The sequence below is a fragment of the Echiichthys vipera genome, assembly GCF_963691815.1.
Source record: "Echiichthys vipera genome assembly, chromosome: 7".
In the NCBI taxonomy this organism is placed as follows: Eukaryota; Metazoa; Chordata; class Actinopteri; order Perciformes; family Trachinidae; genus Echiichthys; species Echiichthys vipera.
The window spans coordinates 22413276-22426481 of NC_139832.1; the positions used below are offsets into that span (position 1 = coordinate 22413276).

The 13206-nt window shown below is 42.2% G+C and overlaps 1 protein-coding gene across 1 annotated transcript; it reads left to right on the forward strand.

The window, feature by feature from the left end:
• Window positions 1-539: 539 nt before the first annotated feature.
• Window positions 540-8273, forward strand: tmem86a (transmembrane protein 86A). The gene is made up of 3 exons (XM_083917336.1): window positions 540-650; window positions 6465-6729; window positions 7443-8273. The coding sequence occupies exons 1-3, from the start codon at window positions 630-632 to the stop codon at window positions 7868-7870; spliced, it is 714 nt and encodes a 237-aa protein (XP_083773462.1). The 5' UTR covers window positions 540-629; the 3' UTR covers window positions 7871-8273.
• Window positions 8274-13206: the final 4933 nt, after the last annotated feature.

Genomic DNA, 13206 nt, shown 5'->3' on the forward strand with positions numbered 1-13206 from the left:
TGAAGTATCATCAGTCAATTTAACCTACAACTCCAACAAATGTAAATCCAACCAAGAAACACATTTCCATTTCATTTAGTGTATTTTTATTCCAAATTTTGTGTCAGGATTTTAGGGTAAACTGTTTGACTGATCTAAGGCAAGTAGAGCTCAAGCACTCTATAGATTCATGTATTTGAATCAATGCAATCAGCAACTTTATTTCGATCTTTAGTAGATGTTTGCAAGGCTCTTTGTCTGATTTCTGATCCATTAAGAAAGGATTACCGGTGCACAATCAATGATGAGCTCAAAGCAAACGATACCAACAAACTCCATTTCTATCAAATGTAAATAAAGGCCATCTGCTCCGATATGTAAACAACAGACTGACTCCTCCTATCAGGGCGGCCCTCGCGCCTTGACCCGCCCCTCATCACGAATACTCTCTGCTCCTATTGGACGACAAAGAAAAACCCCGCCCACATCCCGGCTGGTCTCTCACCTCCTACTGGATGTCGGCACGCCTACCGGAGCGAGGACAAAAACAATCGGCATCCCTCAAACAGTACAACATAAACAGGAGGAACCGAGCCCAATTTTTGGCATTAAATACCTTTCTCATCGACACGGACACCACAGAGGGAGAAATGGTTTCCCCGGTGACAGTGGTGAGTATCTGCTTCAAGCCAGCGTTGACATTTTTCACACTAAACAGTTAGTGGTAGCTAGTTTAGCTACATGATAACAACACTTACAGAGATGAAATGACCCATTCTTATTAGGGTTTCTATCACTAAATTATATGTTCATTATAGGCTGCCCCGAGTTACTAAGTTTAATGTCTTATTTGCGTTATCATTCATATCGTTTCATACTTTGTCTTCGAAGGCCAATGCATGCTAAGGTGACAATTAAACAGCAGATATAAAAATGTATTTTTGCTGAATTGAAAATGTTTAGCCAGGTGCCTTTGGACACCCACGTTGCATTGTCAGCGTCTTATTTCCTCGTCATTTGTTCACGATAAGCCTCTGAATGTGCCCCTTTTATGCTCAGTGTGGTAGTTTCCTTGGCATTTTGACACGTTTTTAATCAGCGACTGTCCCCGCTGCTCCATCTCGATATTCCACGAACAGAAGGACGTTTCCACAAATTTCCAAAGGCAGCCCTTTACAAAAAACGCAAAACTGTCATGTGACGACCTTTTTTTGTCTTTTTTTCTTCTTCTTTCCCTCCAGTAACGCATGCGCCGAGCAGTTCTCTGCTGTGGCTGCCTTTCTTTTCTTCTCCTTTGATGAAGCTATGCGTTACATATAAACCCATCCATACATAATTGAGCGACTGTAAGTACCACAGCAGGGAATTGGCACTTTTAACAATAAAACGTGACTGCTAGGCTATATGAAAAACTTAGCCGGCCTTAGCATAGTTTTACTTTGACAGAGCTATGCCATTTTAAACCATTTGCAGCGGTCAACTTGGCCAGTAGTAATTCCTGATATGTACCCTGTGTGATTGCTGTGTGGAGGAATACTTGCCATACAAAGTGGTTGCCTAGTGACGAGGATGCTGTGCAGGTCCTGGGGCTGCTTAACTTAATTATAAAGCCTTGGCCACAGAATTGCAGTGAAGGGGGAATGTAGAGGCATGCACTGAGACAAACGCCTGTTGGATGGTGTATTAGGACACACATTTCTCTCCCTCTCCAGTCTGAAAAGTCAAAAGTATGAAAGCAAATAACATCGACTTAGTGATTGTCATGAAACATTACATCGACCACTGCAAACAAAAGTCAATAAAGGCTTTTAATTTGCCATATTTTTGTTTGCAGTGGTCTCAGAGTATTGTACGATCTGTTATTTTGATTTACATTTTAAATTCTTCCCCAACAATAGTCAGACCGGCAACTGACCTCAGCTAATGTGGACTTTGAACTCAGCATGTGTGTGCTGTAGCCTGGAGATACAGTGGAAGCTTCATTTTGCTTCTTTGTATTTTTTTCTAATACCCTTTTTGAAGTGTTTACCCATTGTCCCTTGTCCTAAAATGTTTTTACTTCACTAAATATAATTCACTTACTTCAAAAACGTTGTAAAGTGTAGGTTAAACTGATAGAACGTAGTATTCCTTTGTGTGGAAGAGCACCAACATATATATTGTACTCTGCTGTACTGTTCTGATCCTCAGCAACTGACCTAAAGTTATCCTCTGAGTTAAAGCAGCTGTAAGATGGATCCTTCCCACAGCAGGGTTGTTGTGTGATGCTACATAGAAATAACATTGTCATATGACTCACATGCCAGCTGTTCCTGCAGGAGCATACTTATGTTACATTTCCCCTCTGCCAAATGAAGTACACAAGACTTTACAGGTCTTTTATACGTTTCTGTATATCATGTTTCTGACACCAGGCTAGTGTGCGTCCCAGAATGACCCAGAAAAAAAATGAATAGATGTTCCTTCTGGCTGGATGTTATTCAGTGCTTCAATGCAGATCCAAGATGAGTTTGGCCTCAGGTCGCTGATAGTTTAGCAGTGACAAAAGTTTGCAAATTAGTAAACTTGTACTGCAGTATGTAATAGTCCTCATTTTCAAGTGATTCTGCATCAATTCCTAGCTTGAAAAGTACATTGATTTGTAGTTTTAACACAGCTAAAGAAGCACTGTGTCAATGTAGATAAAAACAACAAAGTCATTTGTAGAACCCCTTTGTTTGGTACTGGTGGTTAGGGAGCCATTACATCTTGTTGTTCATCCCTGAAAAAACAACAACAATGCGATTCTTGTTAGTGACCGTGCAAATGCAGTCAATCATTTACTACTTTATTCGTTACTAGAGGACAGAGACAGGTGTTTGCAGCCAGTCAGCTCTATGTGCAACAGCACTTCCGCAAACAGCAGTGATCATTCAAACAACAAGATGATGTAATGATTAATTTAGTTTGTCTCCTAAACCAGTCACTATGTTCTGTTCTTTTATGCTGGCTACAGCTGACTGTCACGCGGGTCTCAAAGCCGTCACTAATGTCCCCTTCACTGTCCCTGCAGACAAACTGAGGCCTCAGTCAATGTGAGTGGAGTAGGTGGGAAAAAAGCCCCAACAATGTCATTCAGGTACAAGACACTGAACGGAAGAACTAGGCTAAACCCGAGAGAAATCAAACATTACATCCACTGTGCAGTATATGAATTCCACTACGAAATTCTTGATGTAACAATTTCATGTATTGTACTGGGGAAGAATAATTATATCAGATATTACAGCTAGGGATCGACCGATATGGATTTGTTAGGGCCGATACCGTTTTTTTTATCAGCCTTAGCCGATGACCGATACAGACTGACGATTATCTTGAGCTGATATTTGGAGTCGATACTTCTTTTGCTCCCTCAATTTACATCTTAAAAATTACACAATGATGATAAGAAATGTTACAAGTCTCAATTTTTTTTTAGAAAGGACATTTTATTGAACTTTAAAAAAGGCGTCTCCAGCAACACAGAGCTGCCTGAGGACGCCTGTCTGTAAATAATGCCGGGAAGAAACTATAGGCGAACGTAGCAGCCCGCATCGGCCGATGCCGATACACCTAAAAAGGGCAAATATCGGCCAGCCGATGTATCGGTCTATCACTAATTACAGCACTAATGATATGTTATTTGACAAGAACAGTAATATTCACCAGACGGTATCAGAATTTATATGAAAGTCTAAATACTGTTTCCCTCCAGCTAATGATACAATGAGACATTTCTTGAAAATTTTACAAGTAGCTTTTGTATGCTTTGTGATGTTTGTGTATCCCATGTACTCAATGCTGCATGTACGTGCATCCCTCTTCATTCTGTGTACATCAGTAAGTTTACATGGACAACAACGGAAAGGGAAACTGCAAAGTATGTCTCAAAAACGCAGCATGAATAGGACCAAAGGTTATGGGAATCTCTAACTTCCTCCCACCTTCCTCCCTGGAATCTGTGTTAACCCTCCAAATCCCTTCACTAGACTGGAGTTTTTTTGTGCGGGCACAAATAACAATCAAACCGTTTGGGATCATGGATAATTGAGCCTAAATATAATGTGCCTTGGACTGCAGATCTCAGGCCAAGTATTCTTTCACAGCACTTTATTAACTACTAGTACAGAGTTTACCCGTGTAACGATCCCAACAGTACAACAGGAATATGTCCTGTGCTGAAGTAGTCACCAGTGGCCTGATAAACAAAGTTATGATATTGGCTAGTCTGGGAATCCTGCCAGTTTTGTCTGCTCTGTTCGGCTCCCATTTGGCATTAATGGGATAGATAGGCTCACCATACTCTCTCTCTCTCTCTCTCTCTCTCTCTCTCTCTCTCTCTCTCTCTCTCTCTCTCTCTCTCTCTCTTTCTTTCTCTCTCTCTCTCTCTCTCTCTCTCAAACTAACTCACTCACCCACTCACACACACACACACACACACCCACACCCACACACCCACCCACACACCATAAGACTTATGTATCCATTTGTTTTATGAAGGCCTGAATGGAGAGGAGGGCATTAGTTCACATTAGTTTTGCCTCAGTGGAAAGATTCCTCTCATGCTACTTGCAATACAATAAGCTCTTATGATGGTGGTAAACCTGTTATTCCTCTTTTTTGCATCTTTGGTAGACATCTCAACACAGTGTCTGAAAGAAAACCATGGAAAATTAAACAAGGGCAGAGTGACACCAATATTAGGGATGCAAATAACTGCAGGTACAGAGACAGAAAAACATAGCATTTACTGTAAAGCATTAGTTGACTGCAATGTTAGCAGTCACTAAAAATTGTTCACTAGAATCCCGGGTGTATTTGGAAATGGTATGGCACAGAATGGGAGCATAGTCAAAAGTAAAATGTCCAATTTCTTTCCCAGAACACGATCTTAGACCATTGTGGAAGATCTGAGTTGACGTGGAGCCTCTCCAAACAACAGGGTGTCTGCATTGTCGACCAGTCGTTCGTCTGATCAATCAGACCTTAATGATGCAGAGAGCCAATATAGTTCAGCTAATACAATAAACTCGGCAATATATCGCATATAAACCAATGTTTTGGTTACTCTATGATACGTGACAAAGCTTAAATTACAACAGATAACACTGATTTTTTTGTCTCAGCATGCTTGTGACCATTTGTGAACTTGCATGTCATGTGTTTTCCTGCTGTGTTAGCTGTAATAGCTATCAGCAAACATTTTGTGTGATCTTGTACGGTAATTTGGCCCTGCTATTTTATTGAGCGGACGGCAATCAGGGGGCTCCTCTTCCTCCCCTTCTCCAGGGCGCACAAGTTGTATGAACTAGAGTGACCCCTCATTGTCTCTCACCTTCTCCTTCTACCCTCTCTCCCCAACTCACTTGTTAAATCCTCAACTCAGCTGTCATCTGAATACTTGTAACCCCCCCCCCCCCACACACACACACACACACCCTAAAGCTTCACTTCCCCGTGCTTCCTCCTGCTTCCTTTCTTATGCCCTTCTTACTTATTCTTTTGTGAATATTGCAATCTGAGCATCTATTTTTGTATCACTTTACTTTACAACAGAATGTTCATGCAGACCACTGGAAAATAGTCTTTTGGGACATCAAGCCCAGTCTTTTTCAACCCTTTCCCTGTTGCACTATGACCTCTTCCTAGTCCTAGCTTCCCTGTCTTACTTGTATCCTCCTTCCTTCAGTGATCTCAACTCTAGCCTAACCTCTTCTCTCTACTTCCTCTTTGATGCTTGCGGCCTTCTCACTTAAGCCTTGCGAGCAATTCTTAGAACCATAGGTGGGTGGTCATTCCAGAGGTGTTTTGAAACCTCTTTCCAGCCCTGTATTTTTTATGACCCTGCTGGGTCTCATGTATTTGGACAGAAAGAAATATGACAGGTAACACAGCTTGAAAGACGAAACAGAGACTTGCTACGTGTTTTCCAAGAACATGAGATGCGGAAAAGAAGGTGAAGCAGAGGAGAGAAACAAAAACAAGATGGGGAGCGACAGTCAAAAAAGAAGTGAATAAAAGGTTACAGGGAGTCAAAGGAACTCTGTGTTGCATTTCCCCTTCTACTTGCTTGTTTCTGCAGAGTTTTGTTTCAGCCACAAAACACGTGCATGTCTGACACAGTGATGCAAACTAGTGACCACACAAAGCAAGCCTGAAGACTGCTCCAGTCCTAACCCAAACCACTCTGCCATATAAGTAGAAGTACTTACAGTGTGCTGTGTTTATTCCCTCTTTTAATCAAAGATGAACTGTTTACTGAAGCTCAAACACACGCAGTGCTGACTGTTTTGCGGTCTTTGCTTCCTGGGATATTTGTCATGCCCTCTGCCTTGAGATAATAGACATTTGATGAATCCAGTTTAAGGGAGAATGTGTCACATTGCTCACTGAATATAATCGCCTAATGTAAGTGCAACCAGCTATGACTAAAGTAATAATGTCAATATTTAATCTCGTTTAAGGTCAAGAGTGAAGGCCCAAAGCTGGTGCCATTCTTCAAGGCAACCTGTGTATACTTTGTCCTGTGGCTGCCCACCTCAAGTCCATCCTGGTTCAGCGCACTAATCAAATGTCTACCCATCTTCTGCCTCTGGGTGTTTTTACTGGCACATGGGTTCAGCTTCCTTGGTGCTCACTCCAGTGCCCGCAAGATCTTGGCTGGCCTCATCTTTTCTGCTCTGGGAGATGCTTTTCTCATCTGGCAGGAGCAGGGCTACTTCGTCCACGGTGAGTCCTCTGTTACAATTGTCTCATAGGACTTTCATATGGATTTTATATCGTAAAAAAAGATCATTAGGGTTTGTTTCCTTATTTTTTATCATTTCTATTTGTAGTAGCATAATTGAATGTGGGAAGTCACTGCAAAAGAAACAAGTTCAGTAGGGCGAGGGCATAAACAGTTGGATAATCAAACTGTTTCTAGACAAACATCCAGATCAGACAAATAGACTTGGAGGACAAAAATGAAGACGAACAGCATATCTGATGGAAACACCCATCATGGTTTACAAACATAACCAGTGGTTCAACTTTGACCTACTGTCCTTTTTTTCCTCCTCCTACTTTCTGGTTTTACATCCAAATAAAGTCTTTGCTTATCTGACCATTTAAAAGTTGTTTCAGCATCTGTCTGCTCGGGCCTATTAGACTTGTTGTGGCATGTTGTTGGAATGTCACAGTGTTCCCAGTTCTCAGGAAGGACTTTGGCGAATTACCAAAGTTATTATAACCAATGTAATAATATTAAATAAGAAAGAACACTCACCAAAACTACAAATATAAGAGCCAAATAACTGTAATAAATAAATAATGCTTCATTATCTTCACTTCATCAGGTGCCATGTTTGAAGCTTTAGATTTTTTAAGTTTTACATCTGATAGATGGATAGGATGCTACTTTGTAGGATTGTATTGAAATATATTTATATAATGTCCTGCAGGCCTTCTAATGTTTGCCATCACCCACGTCCTCTACTCTTCTGCCTTTGGAATGAAGCCCACTAACGTGTCTGCTGGCCTGGTCATCACTGCTGTGTCCTCTCTGAGCTACATGCTGCTATACCCCTACCTGTCTGGCCCCTTCACCTACCTGGTAGCCGTCTACATCGCACTGATCGGCTTCATGGGCTGGAGGGCCATCGCAGGCCTGCAGCTTACCAACGACGTGTGGACCTGGACCAAGCTGTGTGCTTGCCTGGGTGCTGTGCTCTTCATGGTCTCCGACCTCACCATCGCCGTGAATAAGTTCTGCTTCCCCGTGCCGCATTCACGTCTCATCATCATGGCCACCTACTACGCCGCCCAGATGCTGATTGCGCTGTCGGCCGTTGAGTGCCAGGATGCGGAGGTGGCCAGGAAGAGAACATGAGGCGCAGCGAGGTCTGCAGTGAACGGCCACGAGGCTGGGAAGGTGGCATTCGCCCCGCGCCCCCCTCTGACCCTGAGTGATCATGGACACATCTCACTGCCAGATCCCCAGCCCTCATCCCTCATCTCAGTGTGGCGCTCCCACACCGTTGTTACCATGACAGCTGGTTCACTACAGTCTTCAAATGGCTATCACCCTACTACCCCGCTAGTATGGCAGTCCTACACCTGTCTTCTAATACATAGGAAGATATGGCAGTATTATCTTCAGCTTCTCCTGACAGCAGTCCTACCTGTCTCCTCCTATCCTGTCTTTTAACCTAGTAACCATGGAGACGAGCGTAGCAATATTAACCTGCTATATATGGAGAGAATTACTTTACTTTTAACTGTTATGTTTTAATTTAATGGGAGCATGTCACTGGGGACCTTTAAGGATTTTGTGTGGGAGTGTGTGTGTGTGTGTGTGTGTGTGTGTGTGTGTGTGTGTGTGTGTGTGTGTGTGTGTGTGTGTGTGTGTGTGTGTGTGTGTGTGTGTGTGTGTGTGTGTGTGTGTGTGTGTGTGTGTGTGTGTGTGTGTGTGTGTGTGTGTGTGTGTGTGTGTGTGTGTGTGTGTGTGTGTGTGTGTGTGTGTGTGTGTGTGCATTTATTTGTTTGATAAACACTGTTACCTCGCTTTCGACACAGTCCTAACACACAATCACCACACTGAATCCCACCACACACATCTACTTTATGTGGTCCAAAAACATAATTCAACATCTGTTTTTAACTTTTTTTGTATTACCTTTTTTCTTACTGACTGAGAGAAACAGATAGTGATTAGCCAAAGATGAGCTCCTTACTATCTGTTGCTCTTCTGAAATGAGTACGAGTAAGGAGTATATCCACACCTGCAACCACACGTCTTTGTTCACGCCGCTATCTAACATCCTTTACAAATCCAGTAAAGTCTCTCGGATGAATAAATTAGGATTTCCTACAATAACTGCATGTACAGAGAAAGAATGGTAAATAAGGTAATGAGACGAAAAGGCGAGCAGGGAAAGTCGCGTGATCGCAACAACTGCTTTGTATTGTGGTTTTAGTGACTTAGAGATGGAGGTTGTTTGTGGAATACTTGGTTCTTAATACTGAGATGTACCAGCACTGTCCTGTTGTCACAAAGAGAACACGATACACATTGTAGTTGCAGAAGACCACTGTGCACGTTCTAACATGCCGTAACAGTGTGTCTGCGTCTCTTTTTCAGCGTTTCACAGTTTTGCCTGCCAGTTTTTCTGAAAAGTAGGTGCAAATGTCGGCATGCTCACACGCCTGACACCTACGACCCCTGCTGGTTTAGTTATTAGGAAAAGGCCACAGGGTTCTTATTTCTACAGCCGACCCATGCTGTCATTGGCCTGGGACCATGATATGAAGATTAAAAAGAAAAGGGCTGTTCTACTAGCTGGAATCTTTTTGTTTATCAGCTCTGTGTTTTTTAGCTTTAGAAGGCATTCACTCGCTCATTACAACATAAACATACACATTGCCCTGGGGCAGCCTGACTGAAAAAAACAGAGATGAGGGAGCTGGCTTGTCATGTGAGGGAATAGTTATCCCATTATTCCCAATAATTCCCTCTCACAGGACATTTCATCAGATTTAATTCTGCAAAATCCACCACGGATAATCCCCGACAGGTTGGCTGATATTTTTTCTTTCATCTATCACTCATTTCCCCGCTCTCACCTTTCATTTTGTTTCACCCTCTACAAACGGTTTATGCTTAGATGAAGTGTCTTACAGATTATTGAAGTAGTATACTGTGACCCTTTCTTCAAATGTCTACATACATGCATGTTTTGAGTGTGTGTGCGGCGTGCACGTGTGAGAGTGTGTGTGCTGACGGCTAAGTGAACGAGCGTGAATCTTTCGAGACAAGTCAGAACCAACTCAAGGCCAGAAATGCTGTATATGAACATAGTTTATGTGGAGCAGACTTCACTGCTGGATATTTTTAATGTGTTCTCACAAGGCTTTTAAACCGTCTTCTTACCCTTCACCTCTTGAGATTTTATAACCTCTGTATGTGTTTAAGCGTACCCCGAATGTTATGTCAGTTAAGGATGCCTTTACAGGAGTATTTGATGGGGGAACAGTGGGTACAGTATATTCAAAATGGGGTATAAATATCCTTTAAGTGTAATTTGACCTTAATATGCAGCATTGGTGGACAATCCTTCTCTTACAGACATCAATTAATACCACTAAAAGTTTGTCTGCTGGGGTGGTCGATGGCGTGGTGGTTGGAGCAGTCGCCCCATGTGGTGAGGCTGAGGCTCCTCAGGGCAGCCCCCCCCCCCTCCCCCTTCATTTTCTGGCTGTCCTGTCTGATGGGGAGCTTGAAAACTGTCAAAAAATAGTCTTTAAAACAAAAAAAAGTTTGTCTGCTGGGAAGAAAATCAATTTTATCACAAATGTACACCAGCAATCAAAATGATGAATTACTAACAAAAAATAACAAAGGCCGCACTTGTTATTTAATGGTTCAGTCCACATGCAAGTTAACGTGATATATTGTACTGTATATTAAACAAACGGGCATGGAAAAGAAACAAACCTATGTTTTGGTTTCTTCTCCTGGGTCAATGACCCCTGGCGATGTTAGTAATTCACTAACACACACACACACAAAAAAACCACACACATCAAAACATGTTTATGCATCACATCAGCCACCATGACAGATCTGCAGGCAGATCATGGTGTTGACGATCATCTGGGTGTATTAAATATCAACAGCAGCACTCAGTTTGACCAGGAAAGACACCCGGCTCAAGCATCCGCTCCTGACCTGCTGCGTTGCCGGATAGTTCCTCAATCTCCTTTTGGCCCATCAGCATGCTCATCAGCATGATATTTCTGCTTTGTCAGTCAGAAGTGTTTCATCAGCCCGTCTGTGTGACCACTCGCCTTCCATTCTGTGTTTTAATTCGGCCTCCCGGCGTTGCCGCTACTCTGCAGTGCTCTCCCTCTCCTATCATCCACCTCACCGGCAGAATATGTTCTGTCAAACAGTAAATGTAGGGCTCTGTGTGGAAAGATATCCACAGAGGCTCGCTAGAGGACATGCATTTGCCTGCTTTATGCTGTCTTAAATCAGGGTTTAGTGAAGTACAGGCAGAGATGCTGGTTAACATGATTGACTATCTAGTACGCAGTAGGACCACAAAGCAATGACGAGATTAGTCATCTTACTCATCCTTTCGAAGTGATCGATTTATGTAAGCACAACTTTATTTGTCCCTTGCCACATAAAGCCCCCTGACTTTTGCTCCTGATGGTAACACGCCAAAAGACAGGCTTTACCTTGAAGTAAGAGATTATTTTTGTCAGCTAATCTACATTTAAGAACATTTGACTTTGGAAAGTAAAGTTGCTTTTCCTGAGGGCCTGTAAAGCAAGAGCTCAAATACCATATTGACTCAGTATGTTGCCAGAGTTTAGTTTTATACTGTTTCTCCTCCATTGTTTCATTTTAATTTCATTTGGGCACAGATAACCAAAGCTGAACGCATAATCGAGAAACTCAACTTGTTTCATTGAGAAGAACTTGTTAGCTTTAGAGCCCTCTCATGTATCAGGCAACTTTTGTTCTGCAGTAGGGCAGAGGTCCCCCTCGTTGGTGCAGGAGTGCATTTGCCCCCCTGACTTAGGAAGGAGCTTATTGTTGAGGGATACTGTAGCTGTAAATTAGGCGAGGAGGTGAAATATGACACACGGGAAGAATCCCTCTCCATCCTGTCTCCACAGATGGCAGACCAGAAGGCGCATCACTTTACCTCAGCCTGTCAACAGCCCTGTTGTTCTGAGCTTTGTATATGCAGACAAAAGGGACCCGAGAGAGCTGTGGGAGGCCAGTATGGTTCGGCCTGCGCTCCGAGTTACGAGCAGGAACCCGTAGCTGTCGTAGTAGAGAGGGCCCACGGTTTCACTTAAAGTTGGCATGTTTCTTTGAGTAAAGGTTTTCTCTCTTTCTTTTTGCTCTTGCGTCTTGTGATGTTTGATTTGAAACCTGTTGCTGTTAATACGCTGTGCCCATCATCACGCAGCGGGTGACCTTCAAAAGCTGTAAAGTTTGTGTATCTTTCCTCACGCATGACGAGTAGGTTAAGATGAATCCTCTATGTCAACACTCATTGTTGAAGCTAGAAGTTTCTAAAGTGATGGAAAAGTGCACATTACACACCCAGGTGTTTTTTTATGACTGACTGTCCTCCAACATCAGTAGCTAAAGTATTTAAAACAAAACGATTGTTGTGTAAGTGCTCCGTTTTCCTTTAAACTCTTTGCATGAGACAACAGAAGTGACTGTTTTGATGATGATGATTTAAGCACAAAAAAGTGATGCATTGAAGCATGAGAGAATCAGCATTTTTTTTTAAAAAAGGCATTCATTGCTCTTGAAGTGTTCTAAACCTTTGATGTATACGTTTTTAAAAAGAAAAATCCCTTAATTTGCAGAAAGCAGCACCAAGTATTACTGTGGAAAGAGCTGGATCTGTTTTTTTGTTTGTTTTTTAAGGCCCATTACAATGCATCATTTGACTTAATTGTTTATGAACAAGTGTTTTTTTTTTAATTCTATGATACACTTTACCTTGTTGTCCTTGATTTTCACTTTGTGATTTATTTCTTTCATGACTAGAGATAAAAAAGTGTCTTTGCTGTAGTTAAACTGCTATGAATGTGAATATCTATTGGAAATAAATAAATGCAATTACAATGCAACGTCAACTTTACAACCTTTAGTCTCTTCTGTTTGTTTCCTAGAATCAAAAGGCACAACACTGAAATTGTCAGCTGATATTTAGAGCTGTCCAGTGTTTTGTGTTTCTACAGAAGCTGTTGGCCCTCAGCGGCTAAAGAGCCATTAAGGCAGAAAGGACTGGAGAACAACAGAGAGCTCTGTTCTAGTAACCGCTGCACTCTTTTGTCTGGCCGAGGTGGAAAATGTGCTCTCAGCAGGCTTTAACTGTGGAAACTCATCCAGACTGCTACCAATACTTCCTCTTGCCTTCTCTCGTTCTGTCTGCTCTCTTTTTATGCACACACACACATCCAGTGTGTTAAATTCATTCACAGTCAAGGTCTTACCATCAAAGAACTCCAGTCTTCTATGAAAATGAGGCGTATCCTTAATGATGAAATCATGCTGAATCTCCCGGTAAATGTGAAAGACGCTACAATTATCTTACTGCTGTGCAATATTGCCTCATTCAAGTTATGTATTAGAAAAGCCTTTAATAGGGTTTCATCATGACTCCATCAGGTTTCGTCACATAAATGCTA

Bases quoted from the DNA above. Each gene is read 5' to 3' on its own strand.
- tmem86a (XM_083917336.1), top strand. From the start codon at position 630: ATGGTTTCCCCGGTGACAGTG. The intron at 651-6,464 runs GTGAGTATCTGC...ATCTCGTTTAAG, and splicing joins TGGTTTCCCCGGTGACAGTG to GTCAAGAGTGAAGGCCCAAA. The intron at 6,730-7,442 runs GTGAGTCCTCTG...AATGTCCTGCAG, and splicing joins GCAGGGCTACTTCGTCCACG to GCCTTCTAATGTTTGCCATC.